The following is a 17361-nucleotide window of genomic DNA, read 5'->3' as shown; positions in this document are numbered from 1 at the left end:
CGTGACGCGCAAATGAGTTTATAGTATTTTTCCATCTAATCAACCAACATTATCGCTATTAATAATTAATAGTACACAAAAACACGATCTAAGTCAGGACGTTGACATTCACATTTGTGTCATATGTACTGATAGATAAGTCTTTGATTTAAATGATCCTAATCCTTGGGATTTGCTCCAGTTCAAACAATTTGTATGACTCAAAACATGGCGATTAAAAAGAGTAGCGGATAGTTTCTTACTAGTTCTTTTAGCCCGCTCTACGCCCTTGACTTGCGAACTGGTAGTAAATGTAAATTTATAATCAATCTAACATCTTTTCTGTTGACGTTCATAAGTGTACTTGGTTACCTATATGAATAAAGTTATTTTCAGTTTGAGTTTCGTTTATTTGAACCGATGTAAACGTGAATTTTAGATTGAATTGTGAACATAAATTCGATTAAAACATTTTAAATTAACTAAATCCGTATCCATCGCTAGGACAGGCTCTAGGGGCAGGTTAAATTTTTTTAAAAATTGGCCAAAATTATTTTTTTATTTCATAATATAAGTTATTTATATACGTTTATATAGAGAATACAAGCGATTAACAAGGAGATGTATCAAATTTTTGGGAAAAAATCTGGCGGTTTATACCCGAACATATAACAGAAACAGTTTTTGGTCAACTGTCATTGATAGCTCTGGTTCACCATTGTAGCACTTCAAATGTTACGTAATAAAATATTAAATTGATCCGAGTACATCAGCCATTTGTGCCTACCAACCAGAATAATATTGATGTAGTTCGAACTTCATTACCACACATTATATTGACTTTTAGGTTAAGCCTGATGTACGAGTATGTACATTGTTCACTTAGCTATGGAGACGGCAGTTGAATAATTACGTAGGATTTTAAAGAAAATTTTGCCAACTTGCGTGATATTTTTGTATTGCAGAACATTTACTGATTCGGGTTATATATTTTTCATTGATTAAAAATTGACAATTTTACATAATTTTAACAGTATTTAAATGTTAATATGTCGACAATTAGTAACTAATTTTATTTAATACTATGCTTCGGATGTTTTAAAGTAATAAAAATGCTTAATGGCATTGCATATATAAAATTTATTGATGTGTGAAAATTTATAAATTTAATTAGCTACTATAATATTAAAATTATATGTGTAAACGTAACGTTCTCATTCGTATCATAAACATAATGTTGAGTTAACACAGCTTAATATGCCAAAATTAATTTATTACTATATTTTTTAATGCTTTGACAGCACAAAAAAATATAATTAAGATTTTTCACTTCCATAATTAGTAGATAACATTCCCAGTTAACTGCAGAGAGCCTTCAGTTCTGTTTCCGGGGGAATATTTCCCCGGGGCTTTATATAAAAAGTCAATTTGTAATAACAAAGTTGCCCTGATCATTTATTATTAAAACTCAAATAGCATTTTCCTTAGAAAAAAGTATAAATCAATTTTAACCATTTTTCCTCAGGAAATCGCGTTATTTGGCGAGTTTTCTATCCGGGAAACCATGATATACTTCGGGTGGATATCCGGTATGACCACCAAGGAGGTGGAGGAGAGGATTGACTTCCTTGTTGACTTATTACAGCTCCCTAATCCCTCACGGTCAGTATATACTTCTATAATAATCTGTATGTGTTTAATCGACACTGATGTACAATTTAATAAGCCGGTTTGCTAGTCTTTATATATATAATTCTTCTGTGAGTGTGTATGTCACTGAACTTCTCTCAAACGACTGGACCGATTTTGATGAAATTTTTTGTGTGTGTTCAAGGGGATCTGGAAATGGTTTAGATTCACAAATCAGCCCGCCAGATGGCGCTGCAGTCGGTACTTTCATACTTTGCTTTACTAATCGCTTGAAATATCATGCAGGACAACTTCTGTCGGGTCCACTAGTACTTCTATAATAATCTGTATGTGTTTAATCGACACTGATGTACAATTTAAGAAATTAAAATGAACGTGTATATTATTTTGTGTACATATTTTTACATTAATTATTTCACAATTGATTGAGTTTATAACAGAATATTCTTAAAGTAGCAATATTAATATTACCAGTAGCGGTGTCATTTCTAAAAAGCGATGGGTTTTATATAGAATAAATTTTAGTACTACTTTATACACAGACTATTGTATCATATCCAACCAATGAAGGTTCTAAGCAAGTTGTTTAATATTATTTACGATACCGATCAAAGTTCACTTCATTACTATCACCAAGAAGTTTCTTATTTTTTAGATGGTGCTCATGTAGTCTATGGTATATTTACTTATTATTATATGAAGCGAATGTATAATATCTAAGGCGAAATACATAGGAATTATGATCTATTAATTTGAAATTGAAATGAAATAATTAAGTATTAACAATATTGCAGGCAAGTAAAGAACCTGTCTGGAGGTCAGCAGCGACGGGTGTCGCTTTCAGCTGCTCTTCTGCATGAGCCAGAACTGCTAATCCTCGATGAACCAACGGTGGGACTTGACCCTGTCTTGCGACAAAGGTAAATATGACTATTCATCACAGATCATATTTTTATTTAGACGACACGGAATGTAACTCTATACGATAGGGTGGGGACGGTGGGGTGTTATTTGAAGTTTTAAAACCGTCGGTGGGGGAATAGATAAATAATTATTGTTAGTTTCATTATTTTAAAAGCCAGGAAACGGCCAGGAATGAATCTAAGAACTTCTTAATTGAACGTTATTTTCCCAATCTTACCAATACTTTAAGATATTTATAATTTTTGGAACGAAGTTCCTTATCGCGCGTTGTGAAAGGGGGCTAGACGGAAAAAATTCTTACGAAAAGTTGTCACGACACTTTTTTGCTATTTGCTATTGTACACCGGTTCTCGTCCGATCACCGAAGTTAAGCAACGTCGGGTGAGGTCAGTACTTGGATGGGTGACCGCCTGGGAACACCTCGTGATATTGGCTTTTTTTTTCAACGTAAGATTGGTGTCGAGAAAATCTATCATACTGTTATGATACCAATTAACATATAAATTAATCGAAAGGAATTTCGTTCCATCGGGGTGTCCCTCGACACCTCTAAAGTTTTTTTTTAAGTAGTGGTGTATTTTCATGTCAAATAATTACGAATCTATACATTAAAAAGTATCAAAATTCTTTCATAAACAAAATTAACAATTCTCTTAAATGTTTATCAAATAAAGCCTGGGTACTGGGTACAAATTGATTAAAAAAATATATTCGACAAACCCTATTTATTAATCTCAATTAAAATAATCGAAAGCTCTTAAATTTATTCCAGCATCTGGGACCATTTGGTGGAAATAACGAAAGGCGGCCGAACGACTGCCATCATCACCACACATTATATTGATGAGACTAAACAGGCCAATATGGTAAGTAACTGTAGTTTTCTGTAATTTGAATTTTTTCTTTGATTAGTAATTGTTTTCTTTTTTGTAATGTTTGTTATGTTTGTGTTGTAATAGGTTATGATCTCTATATATTTGTAAGTCATGTTTGCCTTTAAGTGCTTGTCACAAATTTTGTGTTTGTTTTTACCAATGTGCCAGTGTGCCGAGCGTTGGCGAGCTTTTTCTCAATTAAAAAAAATAATAATAAAGTTAAGTCATTTGTCAGAAGATATTTAATACTGGTATCGTTCATAATTAAAAAAATTGTGTTCCGGGGGAGAATTTAAAAACAAATGACAACGCATTTCCTTCTTGTTTTCTCTATATAGTTGAGGCTTTAGTACCAGTACACATTTTGGGTCTTTTGACGTGTCTTTTCACATAAAGAGCACGCGCACATGTTTCGGAATGTATACCTCAGGGTTGTGAAATTAACGTAAAATAAAATTGCTCTATACATACAAAGATATCGTATCTACTTATTATTAAATACTAATAAATGCTCATAACGAGTGACCCCGCCCTTTCTTGTGCCGTGCCCCATGTTAGCCTTTCTAAAATTCTTATTAAATGTAACATACATAATTTTTAATATTCAAAAATGGAATTGTTCTCTTAAGAAATTTAAATTAAACGTTTTAGGTAGTAACAATTTCCTAGTAATTTAAGTAAGTAAAGTAACTAAATTTCCAATACATATCATGAAAAATTTAAACTCAAATTCTAAATTTGAATTTCAAATTCTTAACAAACTTCTGTGGGGCGTCTGCTCCACACTGGTCTAAACCAACCCAAAGCGAGATATATAATTAGATAAAATCTATAAAATAATACCCTCCTAATCTCAAACTTTTATTTAAAATCTCTTTTCAAAACTATATTCCAACCAAACATTATTAAAACTGAATATTTCTAAAGTATCTGACATCGTTAAAGTCAAGTGATAAAATTCGATTTAACGATATAAAATTTGATCGCATTTATGTGATGCAAATTTTAAAATATCTTAAGATAATACTAGAATTTTACGAGCTATATCTTTAATATAAATAATTTTTAAAGTGTTTTACAATCTCTTAAGCTATTTATAAACAATTTATCCCGAAGGAATCCGTTTGAGATAAACTTTTTTCGTTTAGTTTATTTTTAAAAAGACACAAAAATAACTGTGTATTCCAGATTGGTCTAATGCGTGGAGGACGGTTTCTCGCCGAAGAGTCACCGACTGAGCTGATCAGGCGGTACCAGGCCGAGAGTCTTGAAGATGTCTTCCTCAAGCTCTCAGTTCTCCAAAACATGGGGAAACGGAGACGATCAAGTATCCTCGCGGATGTCGTCGAGAAGGTGGAAATACCGGCTATACCCGTAAGTTATAATCTCTTTCGCGAATTTTGTAAACGTTTTTGACATTCATAAGCATGCCCTAACACGCATCTAAATTGAATAAACGTATTTTGATTTTGATGCGCGATATGCGATTTCCGGTAGAAATTCTAGTTGATTACGAATTTATGTTTTACTTCAAAAAGTATAGATAAAACTGCTTCGGCACCTTAGTTTAGGTTGATTTCTGGATTTTACTGAATATATGATTATAAGTTTAAACGCCTGGTTACTTAGTGAAGTTTAATTCTCAGGAATTTTAGAAGGCAATTTCCATACTCAGAAGATTTGCCCACTGCATCGTCCACATAAGCAACGTTGATCGAAGAAGTCATTTCTAAGCCGACGCTGGTACTCTGTAACTCAATAGCGATCCCGACTTTAATGTTGAGTTTATGTACCTCACGATTGTAAAGTTGCAACGTAGCGTTAAAGACATTGAGAGAACTACACTAAATTCCATACCAAAACGTCGATATCACTTTCAATGCCTTACAAATTATTATATTTGGAGCTTTGTAAAGGGCTACACGGGCACTTTCAATGAAATATGTGACTAGATCATTATATGTATATATCCCGAAAATGCAATGACGAACGACAACAACTATTCGAAACATTTCGTTGTGCAAACACATTCTGGACATTATATAATTCTTTGACAAACAAATTTTTATGTTCGCAATTAAAAAGTAAAGTAAAGGCTCGGGCATACATATCCAAATACTACAATACGTGTTTCATAGCTTCGTTTATGAATCTTTCAGGACCCAACAGCCATAGATGTTGAAGATGAAATAGGTGAAATATCAGGAGAGTTTGGTGACAATGTGTCAATGAGCAGCAAAGGCAGGAGTGTGATCGCAGACCTGACAACAGCAGTAGAAGCTTTGCCGCCAGAAGATGAGGCTCCTGGCGGTTATCTAGACAGAATGAAGCCCATGAGCTGGCACCACATGAGGGCATTGATATGGAAAAATTTCTGGAGTCTGTTCAGGAACTTTGGGTAAGCTTTTATCAAATTAAAAAAAAAAAATTATGCTTCAACCATCACACATGCTAAAATGGGCACAAACAAATACTAATGAACATATGTTATAAAAAGCATAGCTTTTGCATAGCTTATACTTGTAGATTATATTTCTATATAGTAAGCAGCTGTAATAAATGTTTTAAATTTGTTACAGACTTCTAGCCTTCATCATTGGTCTTCCCCTATCCCAAATGATACTCTTCTGTCTTGCCATTGGACACTATCCAGTGGGTCTACCAATCGCAGTTGTGAATTATGAACTTGGCCCGAACAATACTAATGTACCATGCGACTATGAAAAGAATAAATGCCCACAGGATCCTAAAACCTGGGAGTGGAATTTAACGAGATTCAGTTGTCAATATCTGGACTTTCTCTCGAAGAGACAGTCGAATTTGGTAAGACTTTAGTTGATATGCAGCGTTGGCCTAAGCGTGCGACTCTCCTCCCTGAGGTCGTAGGTTCGATCCCCGGCTGTGCACCAATGGACTTTCTGTCTATGTGCGCATTTAACATTCGCTCGAACGGTGAAGGAAAACTTCGTGAGGAAACCGACTTGCCTTAGACCCAAAAAGACGATGGCGTGTGTCAGGCACATGAGGCTGATAGAAAAACATGCCTATTAGGAATGATTTTACTTTAAATTTAGAATTTTATTTAACTGTATCTGTTATGGCAACAAAGGTTGTTTTAATATTGTTTGTGACTTACGCGAGCTTCAATAAAACTAGATAAAACCTTCGAAATGTTAATTAAATACATAAATTAGCCTAATCCGTTTCATTTCAATTCAAATATTTACGTGTCATGAAAGTTATCGTATTTGTTATTTATTTCTGTCTTATTAATACTATTTTAATTTATCACTATTTCACTTTTATATATTATATAAATTACAGCCATATTTTTTTGTAATTTTCGCGTAATTTAACAATGTCGTGCTAAGTATTCAAATTCTCTTGGTAACGGAAACATAAAATTAAATAAGGGTATAATTATACAAATTGTGGAGGCGAGTCACGACATCAATTATAGTGTAATGTGAGGAATTAATTTAAGACTATACAAAATTTTGGCCTGAATTCTCCCTTTTAAGAATAAAACCTTTTATATTAAAGTCATTTGTAAGTTCTCTAATGGATAGGAATGGTAATTAATAATGTATACATAACTTGACGTTTCGACTGCTATACACTATAAAAAGCCTATGGATAAACCAATTTTTTTTAAAATAATGTCTTGATTAGCTTCTCATTTATTTCTCAGTTTCCGATATTATCACATCCAAGATTTATTCCACATTTGCCAAAACCCTACTTACTACCTAGTGTGGGCCTTGCGTCTTTCAAAGTTTGGTTTTTAATAACAAATTGCTTAAATGACAATTTTATATTTGTTAGTCACCAATATTTCTATGTGGTACGTCTTTACATGGGTAAAGCCCTAATATGGAACACTACTCATATCTATGTAGTGCTAACACTTTCCTTTTAGCCAAACAGCGAGCTATCATTATATCTTTTTCTATTATCTTTATAGCTGATTATCTTAGGCTGGAATAAATAATCCAAGTTGTCCATACTTAGGGTAAATACGAAAGTAGTACATTTACCTTATATATTATTTAACGAACATCGAACTCGACTCTAGATAACTTTGGAAACAACTCAGCCAATTATATCCGAATCCGTCAATAAACTTTCTTAAGCTTAAAAATAAACCAAGAGTTTCCTGTTTACCATTCATGTTATTTTATTTCAAGAATAGAAAATTTTCGTCCTACGTCATTAAGTTATTTTGGTAGCATTTTATTTTTAAAGCAAGAAGTTTTTTTGGTCCTTCGATCACGTTATTTCATATATTTCTATAATTTAGTATCTTTAATGAGGTACTTATTATTTGGAACTTGATAAGTTCGCATATAGCTGTATAAACTTAACGATTTAAGAAACGCTTTAAAAATGAACACTGTTGAAAGTAAGTCTTTATCGACATGTTGAAAATAGGTTGTCTGCCTATAGAGCCTTCTGACCTGAAAATAGAACAGGTCTATCCAAAAAAAAAAAAAATAATTAAACAAAGAATTATAAAAGCATTAAACTAACTAAGTAAGCGCAGCCACAGGCATATAGGTCTAAAAATATATAATAACACTTTTCAAAAAAATATAAAATATTTTAAAATAGTTTTTAGATATCATATATGTAATGCTCAAAAAAGAATAACATATATAAATCTAAAATAACTTATAAGTACCAGAAAAAATATACTTATTGATGATTTTCATTCGATATATTGACTCCCATTGAATACTTGAATTAAAATAAAAATACACAAAAAGTATAACAAAAATATTGGTACATTAATTCTTCTGTTCGTATAACGCTAACTGAATTTGTGCTAGCAACCACGAATACTGCCTTTAGTAGAGGCTTAACAAATATTTTTCTTTTTCAGATATACTACCCCAACGAAGTAGTAGCAATGTCAAAAGCAGAAAGAGGGGCCGCTAGAGCTGTCCTTGTCTTTCCGGCTAATTTCTCCACTAGTCTCCAAGAAAGAATGAAAGATCCGAGGCATACAGACGTTTATACCGTCGAAAGCTCAGAAATCACTGTACATATGGATGATACAGGTTAGTGCGGTTAATTAAAAGGCTAAGGTAATTTAGTAAAAATAAAAATTTGTTGGATCTGACAGAAATACAACTTTTTTTCTTATCTGCGGAATACTTATGAATATATTTGAACACTACAATCAGTAAAAGTTTCCTTATCGGACGTCAGAGCAGAATACGAAATACCACCCGTATCACCTCGACGTACATCGTTCCACAACTGAGCGTTTCTTAAGGCAGTTTTTGCACTTCCACTATGTGGTGCTGACCACTGAAGTATTCCCGAACCAATTCGACTTAGGGTCCTTCAAGAAAAGAGCATACCAATTCTTAATAGGCCAACGGACAGGCAGAAATTGCCTTATAAGACGCTCAGTTGTGTAACGACGGACGTCGAGGTGATACGGATGGTTTTGGATTCTGCCTTGACGTCCGATAATAGAGTATATATATATATATTTAATTGTGAACCTCGCTAGAGATTTTACAAGAAATTAATAAATTCATCAATATTGGTACCTTAAAATTGAATCAAATTATTGAGTGTGTGCGTGGCAATTTTTGCTTTCACAAATCATATATTAATACCTATATATGACAAAGAATAGCTAAAAGTCATGCCGTTTTTAAAGGTTAACTTAAGTCGATATGAGTAATATTATGATAATTTAACTGTCTTATTGTTCTAGTACGAAACGGGCAATCAATAACCATTTAGCGATCTCACCGCTCATAAATATAAACTCTAAAACAAATTTAAGTTATTTGCGAAGATTCGAGTCGTTACAATAAAATATTTCGTTGATTTACATAATATTCGAATAATTCATAAACTCGAATGATATTGGAACTTTTATCAGAAAGCTATTAGTGGGATTTTATGTTATAAACTTTTATTGATCTTGATAATATTGGAATTGTTTTAATTTAATAGCCGTTGTTCGACAAAAATTATAAACGAATTTTAGATTGTTGTAAGTCCAATGGGACTTGGATAAATATTGTTTGATGAGGGGAAGACATGGTGTCATGTTTCTATCGGCAACGCACTGCGAGTCTCCTGGCAGTGTGTCCATGGGCGGTGGTATCACTTAACATCAAGTGAGCCTCCTGCCCGTTTGCCTCTGGTACATAATAAAAAATGTAATATTGTGCGACCCTAGCCAAACTTAACCGAAAACAATTATTGTTTTCCGCGAAAATCAAATTCAGGACAAATTGTGTTTCTTAACTCTTAATATTTTCTATTGAGTATGTCCCTATCATTATCGGACAACTTATAATTATATTAATGATATTCGATAGATTTTTTATTTCGATTTTTTAAGCCAAATCTCCCATTTAAATATTTGAGGTCGTAGTCCCAAAAAGGTCCCAGTGCGATTGATGTTTCAAATATCATAATAATTTATACATTACCCATTTGTATATTATAAATAAAATATTTAGTAGTTTAAAAAAAAAGGAATAATGAAATAAAAATAACTATAAAAGTAAACATCACAAAACTTCAATTCATTACATCTAATGAAGTGCGTCAGACGTACAATTTTGTCACAATTGCAGTCTTTACATTACACAGAATATTGCGATATCCAAAATTATATTAAAAAGGTGTGAATTTCGGTCACACAAGCGAAATTTGATTACCTCGATGGCGGAAACTTAATTTGTATGCAAATTACCCTTTTTATGATGAAGTTTTGGATTTAATTATATTTTACGTAAAATGTTCCGTAGTTAGTATCTAACGGTTAAAATCAACATGTTTGAAATCGAAATGATCACCGCTTTTAGTCAGTTACATTTTAACTTTGTTAGTTGCATGTAATATATATTACGATAGTATGCTATTAAGAAGAATCTGTAACGCTAAAAGAAGCTTGGGAAAGGTCAGCGGACTTTAGCGTTTCGTTTTTAATGTTTCTATTGATACTAGATGGACTTTATTAGATAGTTATTGTTTGCCCTTAGAGGCATATAAAATCCAGCTCAACGATCCATTGTTATAACAAATAAAACTGACCTATACACCGCATACTAGTGCCATCGTATTCATAAGGCCATTCTATCAAATTTGCCCTAAGCTGGCCTTCACAGATAGCAATTAAATGGTAGACGGAGTAATCCTGGTAACTGTCAGTTATAATTAAGATCGCCAAAATTGAGAATGCGTAATATATCTTAGGTTTTACGGCAATTTATCTTTGTAATTTAGTTGCTGCAACGTATGTCTTGAATATATCATGATTTAGTTTGACAAATCATTTGCGACCACTATTTAAGCCTTGACTTGTTTAAGCTATCGCGGAATATTAAAAGGAGTATTAAGAATATCCATCATGAGCACACCGCGCACACACTCTCACGTACACACCCACACTTTTACACCATCACACAAAACAGCCGAATTAGATACTTAGTTAAATGTATTCCTTAATTGTTATTGATTGCTTTCGTAGATATTTGATCCTTTTTGTATATATTATGTATTCCATCATTGGCTTTATCTTAAGTATAATTGTTTCTATTATATATTATTTTTGTTAGCTGTATTACGAAATAAATAAATTAATATGAAGACAATTCTGTTCGCCATATTCTCGGAAAATTTGTCCGGAGATATCTAAATCCTTACGAAAATTAATTTGTTTCGCTTTCCTGTTTTCTCACAATACACTACCCATTATTCCTTAATAAGCCTCTATTTCTTAGCAATCAATCTACGTAATTAATCTTCTTGATCAATACACACGTATATCACAGGAAGACTGAGATTGATAGCATATGTGTAATAATTACACTACTCGAAGGGAATATATTGTATGAATTTTCTCACTTCGCTGTAAACTCTTTGCTTAATTATGTTATATATATTATAGTACATAAAATATAGTCCATAACTAACTAATAACCAACTCGTTATGGTTCAGTGGAATTAGCGCGCGACTGTCATCTGAGGTCGTAGGTTTGGCACCCCGGTTGTGTACCAATGAATCGCATGCTCGCATGTTTATACCGTGAAAAAAGGCGGCGTGTCTGGCACAGAAGGCTGATCACTTACTTGCCTTTTAGAAAAAACTATATTTAGAATGATCACGAAAGATACATAAATCTTAAGCCCAAACCTAAAGAGGTTCTAGCGTCATTGGTATTCATATCTCGATGTTTATTCCATTGATAAAACACCACCAAATATATGAAGCACCACATGTGCATGGAACGGAATGTCATTAAATATTGTACAATTTAAACGGTTATAAACCAAATAATCACCTAATTTAAAACTTATTTGGTAACAACATATTATGTTGATGAGATATTGCGTGTTAAAAATTATGAATTACATAGTAAATAAGACAATATTAAATTCAATTTTAACAAAAATGAACGACATTAGAAAATAATTTTCTTAAGCTTTTCTACCTTACTGTCCTATAAAGATAAGGGAGTAAGATGGCTCAATAAAGAAAATGTACATTTTCTTTTGTAATGATAATAAGGTTCAGACAGAGGGAAAATTCTATTTAGTAAACGAAAATTCTCTCAAAAATAAAGGGTTGCAGGTTCACATTAGTCTTTATCTAAAACTAGACTTTAAAATATACTTTCGTTACGATATATTTGAAGAAATACGTATGGACTTGTGTTGACACAAAATAGGGTTGCCGTTAAATGAAGTAGATAATAGATAGTTTAGCTAATCATTATAGAGCAAGATCCCAGGGCCGCCAGACATCACGTATTTTCTGACGGATGAAATGTGGACGATTGGGTAGTGTTAGTATGTACTATGATCGTATGCCTACCTGCTAGCTTGGTCAAACGGCCAATTTCCAGGTATCAGGTAATCAAGGTACACAAAAACATTACTTACTTCACGTAAATTCTCATGGCTGATTTTTATATATGTTTTCGAGTGTATAGTTAAAAATAAATTGTCAATACTCCCAGACACTTTCCGTCGGCCATATTGCTTAACAGACGCTTTAAGGGTCTCAAAATAATTAGCCAACTTCACGTAAATTCTGACGCTCCATTTTTATATATGTTCATCCGACAACTATTTTAAAAGCTTTGACAAGAAGACAGACCGATCCAAGGGGCCAATCATCCCCTAAACTAAATTTTAATATCTCTATGAGTGAGAGAGCATTATCTACGCGCATGAGACTGAGTGAGACCGACTGCGCTGTTAAAGCCATGAAAATTACTTGAACAGATATTTTATAATTTTTAGAACTTTTGTTGACCAGTAAATTGTAGCAACAAAAATAAGAAAAAAATTGACACATAATAAATAATACTAAAGTTAGCCGACATTTTTTTTTTTTTTCAATTTATTAATTAGAACTAAAAAATATTTTTTAAAAATACCACTTATATTTAAATAGCAGCAATTTTTTAATTAATTATTTATTGGAAATTTGGAAACAAAGTGGAAAAATATTAATTCTTCAATATTTCTTAACAGTGGCTTTTAATCTTCATTATCATCATCATCAAATATCAATCTTGAAATTGAATATCTAAATCGTGATCGTCATCATCAGCATTATCCTTATTTTCTTCCTCTGTAAAAAACAAGTTAAACAATGAAGGTCTGAAAAAACTAAAAAGATACAAATAATATGAGAAACGAAAATAATTTACCTGATTGTTCTTCCAGCGACTCACTGACAAAACCCGGTAATTGATCTCCATCGAACCAATGAAAATCATATTTACCATCTTGTAGTGTCCAGCCATTGTTTTCGGGGTTGAAAATATTTATCATCTTCATACTTGCATTGTTCCAAAGCTAGCCCGTCGAAACTGTTGCCAACCTCACTTTTACAAGGTGGTAAGTTACAGGCATCGAAGTTTCTTAAATTCTTTCGATTGAATTCTTCATTTATATCAGATATCATGTATGTAAATGATAAACAACTGTAGTCTGGCAGCATCTACATCAATTATTCCAGGAAAATTGTAAACATCACAGATAAATTTTTGTATTATGTTGAATACACGTTCTTCTTCATCTACATCACCAACAAAATCCAACGTACCAAAACGGTGAAATGCTTTGTTGGTACTCTTCATTTTTCTTCAAAATATTAAACGGCTTTTGCTTGCCCTTTTTGAATAATAATAATTTTTCAAGTAATTTTCATGGCTTTAACAGCGCAGTCGGTCTCACTCAGTCTCATGCGCGTAGATAATGCTCTCTCACTCATAGAGATATTAAAATTTAGTTTAGGGGATGATTGGCCCCTTGGATCGGTCTGTCTTCTTGTCAAAGCTTTTAAAATAGTTGTCGGATGAACATATATAAAAATGGAGCGTCAGAATTTACGTGAAGTTGACTAATTATTTTGAGACCCTTAAAGCGTCTGTTAAGCAATATGGCCGACGGAAAGTGTCTGGGAGTATTGACAATTTATTTTTAACTATACACTCGAAAACATATATAAAAATCAGCCATGAGAATTTACGTGAAGTAAGTAATGTTTTTGTGTACCTTGATTACCTGATACCTGGAAATTGGCCGTTTGACCAAGCTAGCAGGTAGGCATACGATCATAGTACATACTAACACTACCCAATCGTCCACATTTCATCCGTCAGAAAATACGTGATGTCTGGCGGCCCTGGGATCTTGGACCATTAGAATATTAGTAAAAATCTGTTGTTGCCAATGGAGCATTGCCTAGTCTAAATAGTATGTGTAACTTTGCTTCCGTATGTCAAAATCCAAAACAATTTTACGCTAGCCCTTCGTTTCATTGAACACAGATATCGTTATATAATAAAATTGATTAAGATTTGAAGAAAGTCTTCAAGTCTAGTGTTCTGTAGTCTTGACATCTGTGGTCAATCGTGGTTAGATACAATATTTTTATATCGATATTTCATTCGTCGTTAATACTTAGTCAAATTCATACTAAGGTTAATAAATATTGTTGTTCACACTTATCTGAGCTATGATTTGTCATAGATAATATCGCCGCAGCGTCTATGATTTTTTCACAGATAATGCAAACTGAAAGCAAATCTCTTTCTGTCAAGTTGTGTTACGCTGTGTTAAAAAGACACAGACTATACTTTAATTAAAAATGGTGGAATTAGATATAATTAAGGAGTTATTCTTTAATATTGTCTGAATATTATTCTTTTATTTACTGAAATAAAAATGTTTTGGTAGAAAATCAGTCCTATGACAAAAAAAATCAAATTGCTTACACAGGAATGAAGAGACAACTTCAATCCTTTTGTTAAACAAAACGTTGTAAGATTTAGTACAGTATGAATAAGAGGGTAGATCCATAAAATACAGTAGCACCACTAAATATAAGGATGTATAATTTTATGCTTAGTGACATAAATCCTGAGGGTATTTTCAGAAGTCATAATTTTCACGTGCGTCTAATTACGTCTAATGAAGGGGTTGAAGTTATTATAGGACGAGACCACTTTACTACAAAAATATAAAATAAAAATCACAAATTTAAATAAGAAATATAAAAAAGATGTCAACTATTTAAAACATTGTATTATAAAATAATTGCTTAGTGAAACATGCTCCTGTGAGAAACCTAGCGAATCTTTGATTTATTAATTACATGATATAATACGTAATATTAATATTCTATTTATTTCATGTTGTACTTAGATATTCAGGATATATTCTCGCTAAAGCTATAGAAAATTATCTTTGATGGATTTACCACTAAAAAAAAGTGCGTGCGTACAAAGTACACATGTCAGAAGTGAAACTTCTTTGGCAAACAAATTTTTAAGTCTTGTTCCAATTTATACAAATCTAAAACTTTACATTTACGAGACTTAGAGGGAGGGAAAAAGGAAGATAATATGTTAAGAATTTAATTGTAATTGTCATTTAACCACGTGGCATTTTAATTTACAATTCGTCATTTGAGATTTCAATAAATTATTTTGCATAAAATATAAAATACTAAAATACTTAATAAATTCTCTTTACGTAATTTTAATTTTAAAAATAGAATTTCTATAAGATAATTCAGCCTTCTCACTCCGTCTCAATCGCTCTCTGCCTTTTCTTCGACAAAAACGCTGCACATCTTCCTGATGTTTTTTAATAAAATTACCCTTATGCACCTAAAGAGGTTTCACTTCAAAAAATTTCTAACATTATATTATTTCAAAAGATTGGTTAAACGCTCCGATTCTAGAAGATATTTCGTACCTAAAATCTATTACATTTTATGTTCTTATATCATTTAAGGATCGCCTCGGACGTAAAAGAGGCTTTTCGTGTGAAAATAGCAAGTCATATTCAATAAAAAGCACAGCCTTTGTTCATTCCACTCAGCCTTTGATAGGTTAAATATTCAGGATAGAGGAATAAATTCGCTGAAGCGAAAAAGAAAAAAATATATGGGTCGGCGAGAATGTCGTTCAAAGTACGAAAAGGGTTTTAATATTATAAAGACAATTTTACCGGCTTTTTTGCCGTTAAATTTAAAATTTTGTGCGGGTGCGAGATGATAGACCCGAGGTGGTTATAGTGGGTATTGATAATCCGTCATGGAATAGCAGAGACTCTGGATTAGATCGAGTGTCGCATCTCCACAACTTTTAACGGTACGATGTAATATCAATTCTATTTCACTTGGGACTTGATTCCCAGTGTACTAGGGCAGCGGTCGGCAATCTTATTAACCAAAAGTATTAATAATATATAAAAATATAATTGCAATTAATTCCAAGTCATTTTAAAGTTCAGATGTTTCAAAGCACACAAGAGCTTCTTTTTGACACTTTTCCCTTTGACTTAATCTTAGTTTATTATTGAGTCAGGAATTCTATGGTCCAATGCCTACGCTAAACATTTTGTGGCAGTCGAGTAGTAAAAAAAACATCTTGCGGCTCGCGGACTATTGTACTAAGATATTGCATATTTGTGTTTAGTAATATTTTTAAAAGACTATTCAAAATGATTATTCTCTCATTGTTTAAATATAACGCAGAACCGAGCTTAAATTAAATAAAAGCGTGTTCCAGCTATATATATAAAATTTCTTGAATAATCCAAAGAGATGCAAATTAATTCCCACAAAACAATAGAAAGTAGAACTTGTGTTACCAACAAAAGACCATTTAGAAACCAATCTAAGTATAAATCTTCCTTATTGCACACTGGGGAATTCACCGGAAACTATCTTGAATAATTGCTAGGGAATTGTTGCTTTTATTTAAGCAAGGCTTTTAGGGATGGCAATTACCTCACAGCTTTTAACTATTGTTATTGACTTTAACTAATCTCTCTATCTAGTTTGTAAATATTAAGGAACTAAATATCCTTTCATTAATAAATAAATAATTAAATAAATTAACCATTGAGCCATAGAGGCATGCGTAGCATACGTAAGTGCTAAGAAACACAATCAAACAGTATTGGAGGAACTGCTCTTATTATAGTAAATCTTAAAGGATTTCGTTATTATTAAAATATCTTTGACGTAAACGTACTAGTGTAGTACCGGAGACAAAATGAGACCAATATTTTTCATACTCTCAAACTAAATGGGGTTAGATAATATGATAAGACATCGTGTAGCTGACTTATTACGCAGTAATTATCTAAATTACCAATAGAACGATTCGTAGTGGGGTATTTGATGGTTATTATTTACTGTATTTTAAGTTTTTTGTTTATATTGTTAGTACATAAAAATATTGAAATGCGTAAACATAGAAAAATTGGTAAAATTATAAAGATTTTTCTTACTTTTTTACAATTATTTCAATAAATAACAAATAAGAGAGCCTAATCTAAGCTGTGCCTCAAAATAATAATTACTGTAAAACCAAAACACAACAGTAAATTAAAAAAATATATCTCATATATCTCCTTATACGCTTTG

General features: G+C 32.3%; 1 protein-coding gene across 1 annotated transcript in view; it reads left to right on the top strand.

Moving 5' to 3' along the window:
* LOC125063494 (ABC transporter G family member 20) overlaps positions 1 to 17361 on the top strand; it is a 50638-nt gene that overhangs the window by 25092 nt on the left and 8185 nt on the right. Inside the window, exons 4-10 of the mRNA XM_047669971.1 lie at positions 1505 to 1641; positions 2424 to 2549; positions 3326 to 3419; positions 4617 to 4802; positions 5588 to 5826; positions 6008 to 6251; positions 8311 to 8488. Coding sequence (XP_047525927.1) covers positions 1505 to 1641; positions 2424 to 2549; positions 3326 to 3419; positions 4617 to 4802; positions 5588 to 5826; positions 6008 to 6251; positions 8311 to 8488 — 1204 coding nt within the window. The remainder of the gene's footprint in view (positions 1 to 1504; positions 1642 to 2423; positions 2550 to 3325; positions 3420 to 4616; positions 4803 to 5587; positions 5827 to 6007; positions 6252 to 8310; positions 8489 to 17361) is intronic.

Source organism: Pieris napi, chromosome 3, assembly GCF_905475465.1.
Source record: "Pieris napi chromosome 3, ilPieNapi1.2, whole genome shotgun sequence".
Lineage (NCBI taxonomy): Eukaryota > Metazoa > Arthropoda > Insecta > Lepidoptera > Pieridae > Pieris > Pieris napi.
Note: the sequence above shows the minus strand (reverse complement) of the source record. Positions and strands in the feature narration are given on the sequence as shown.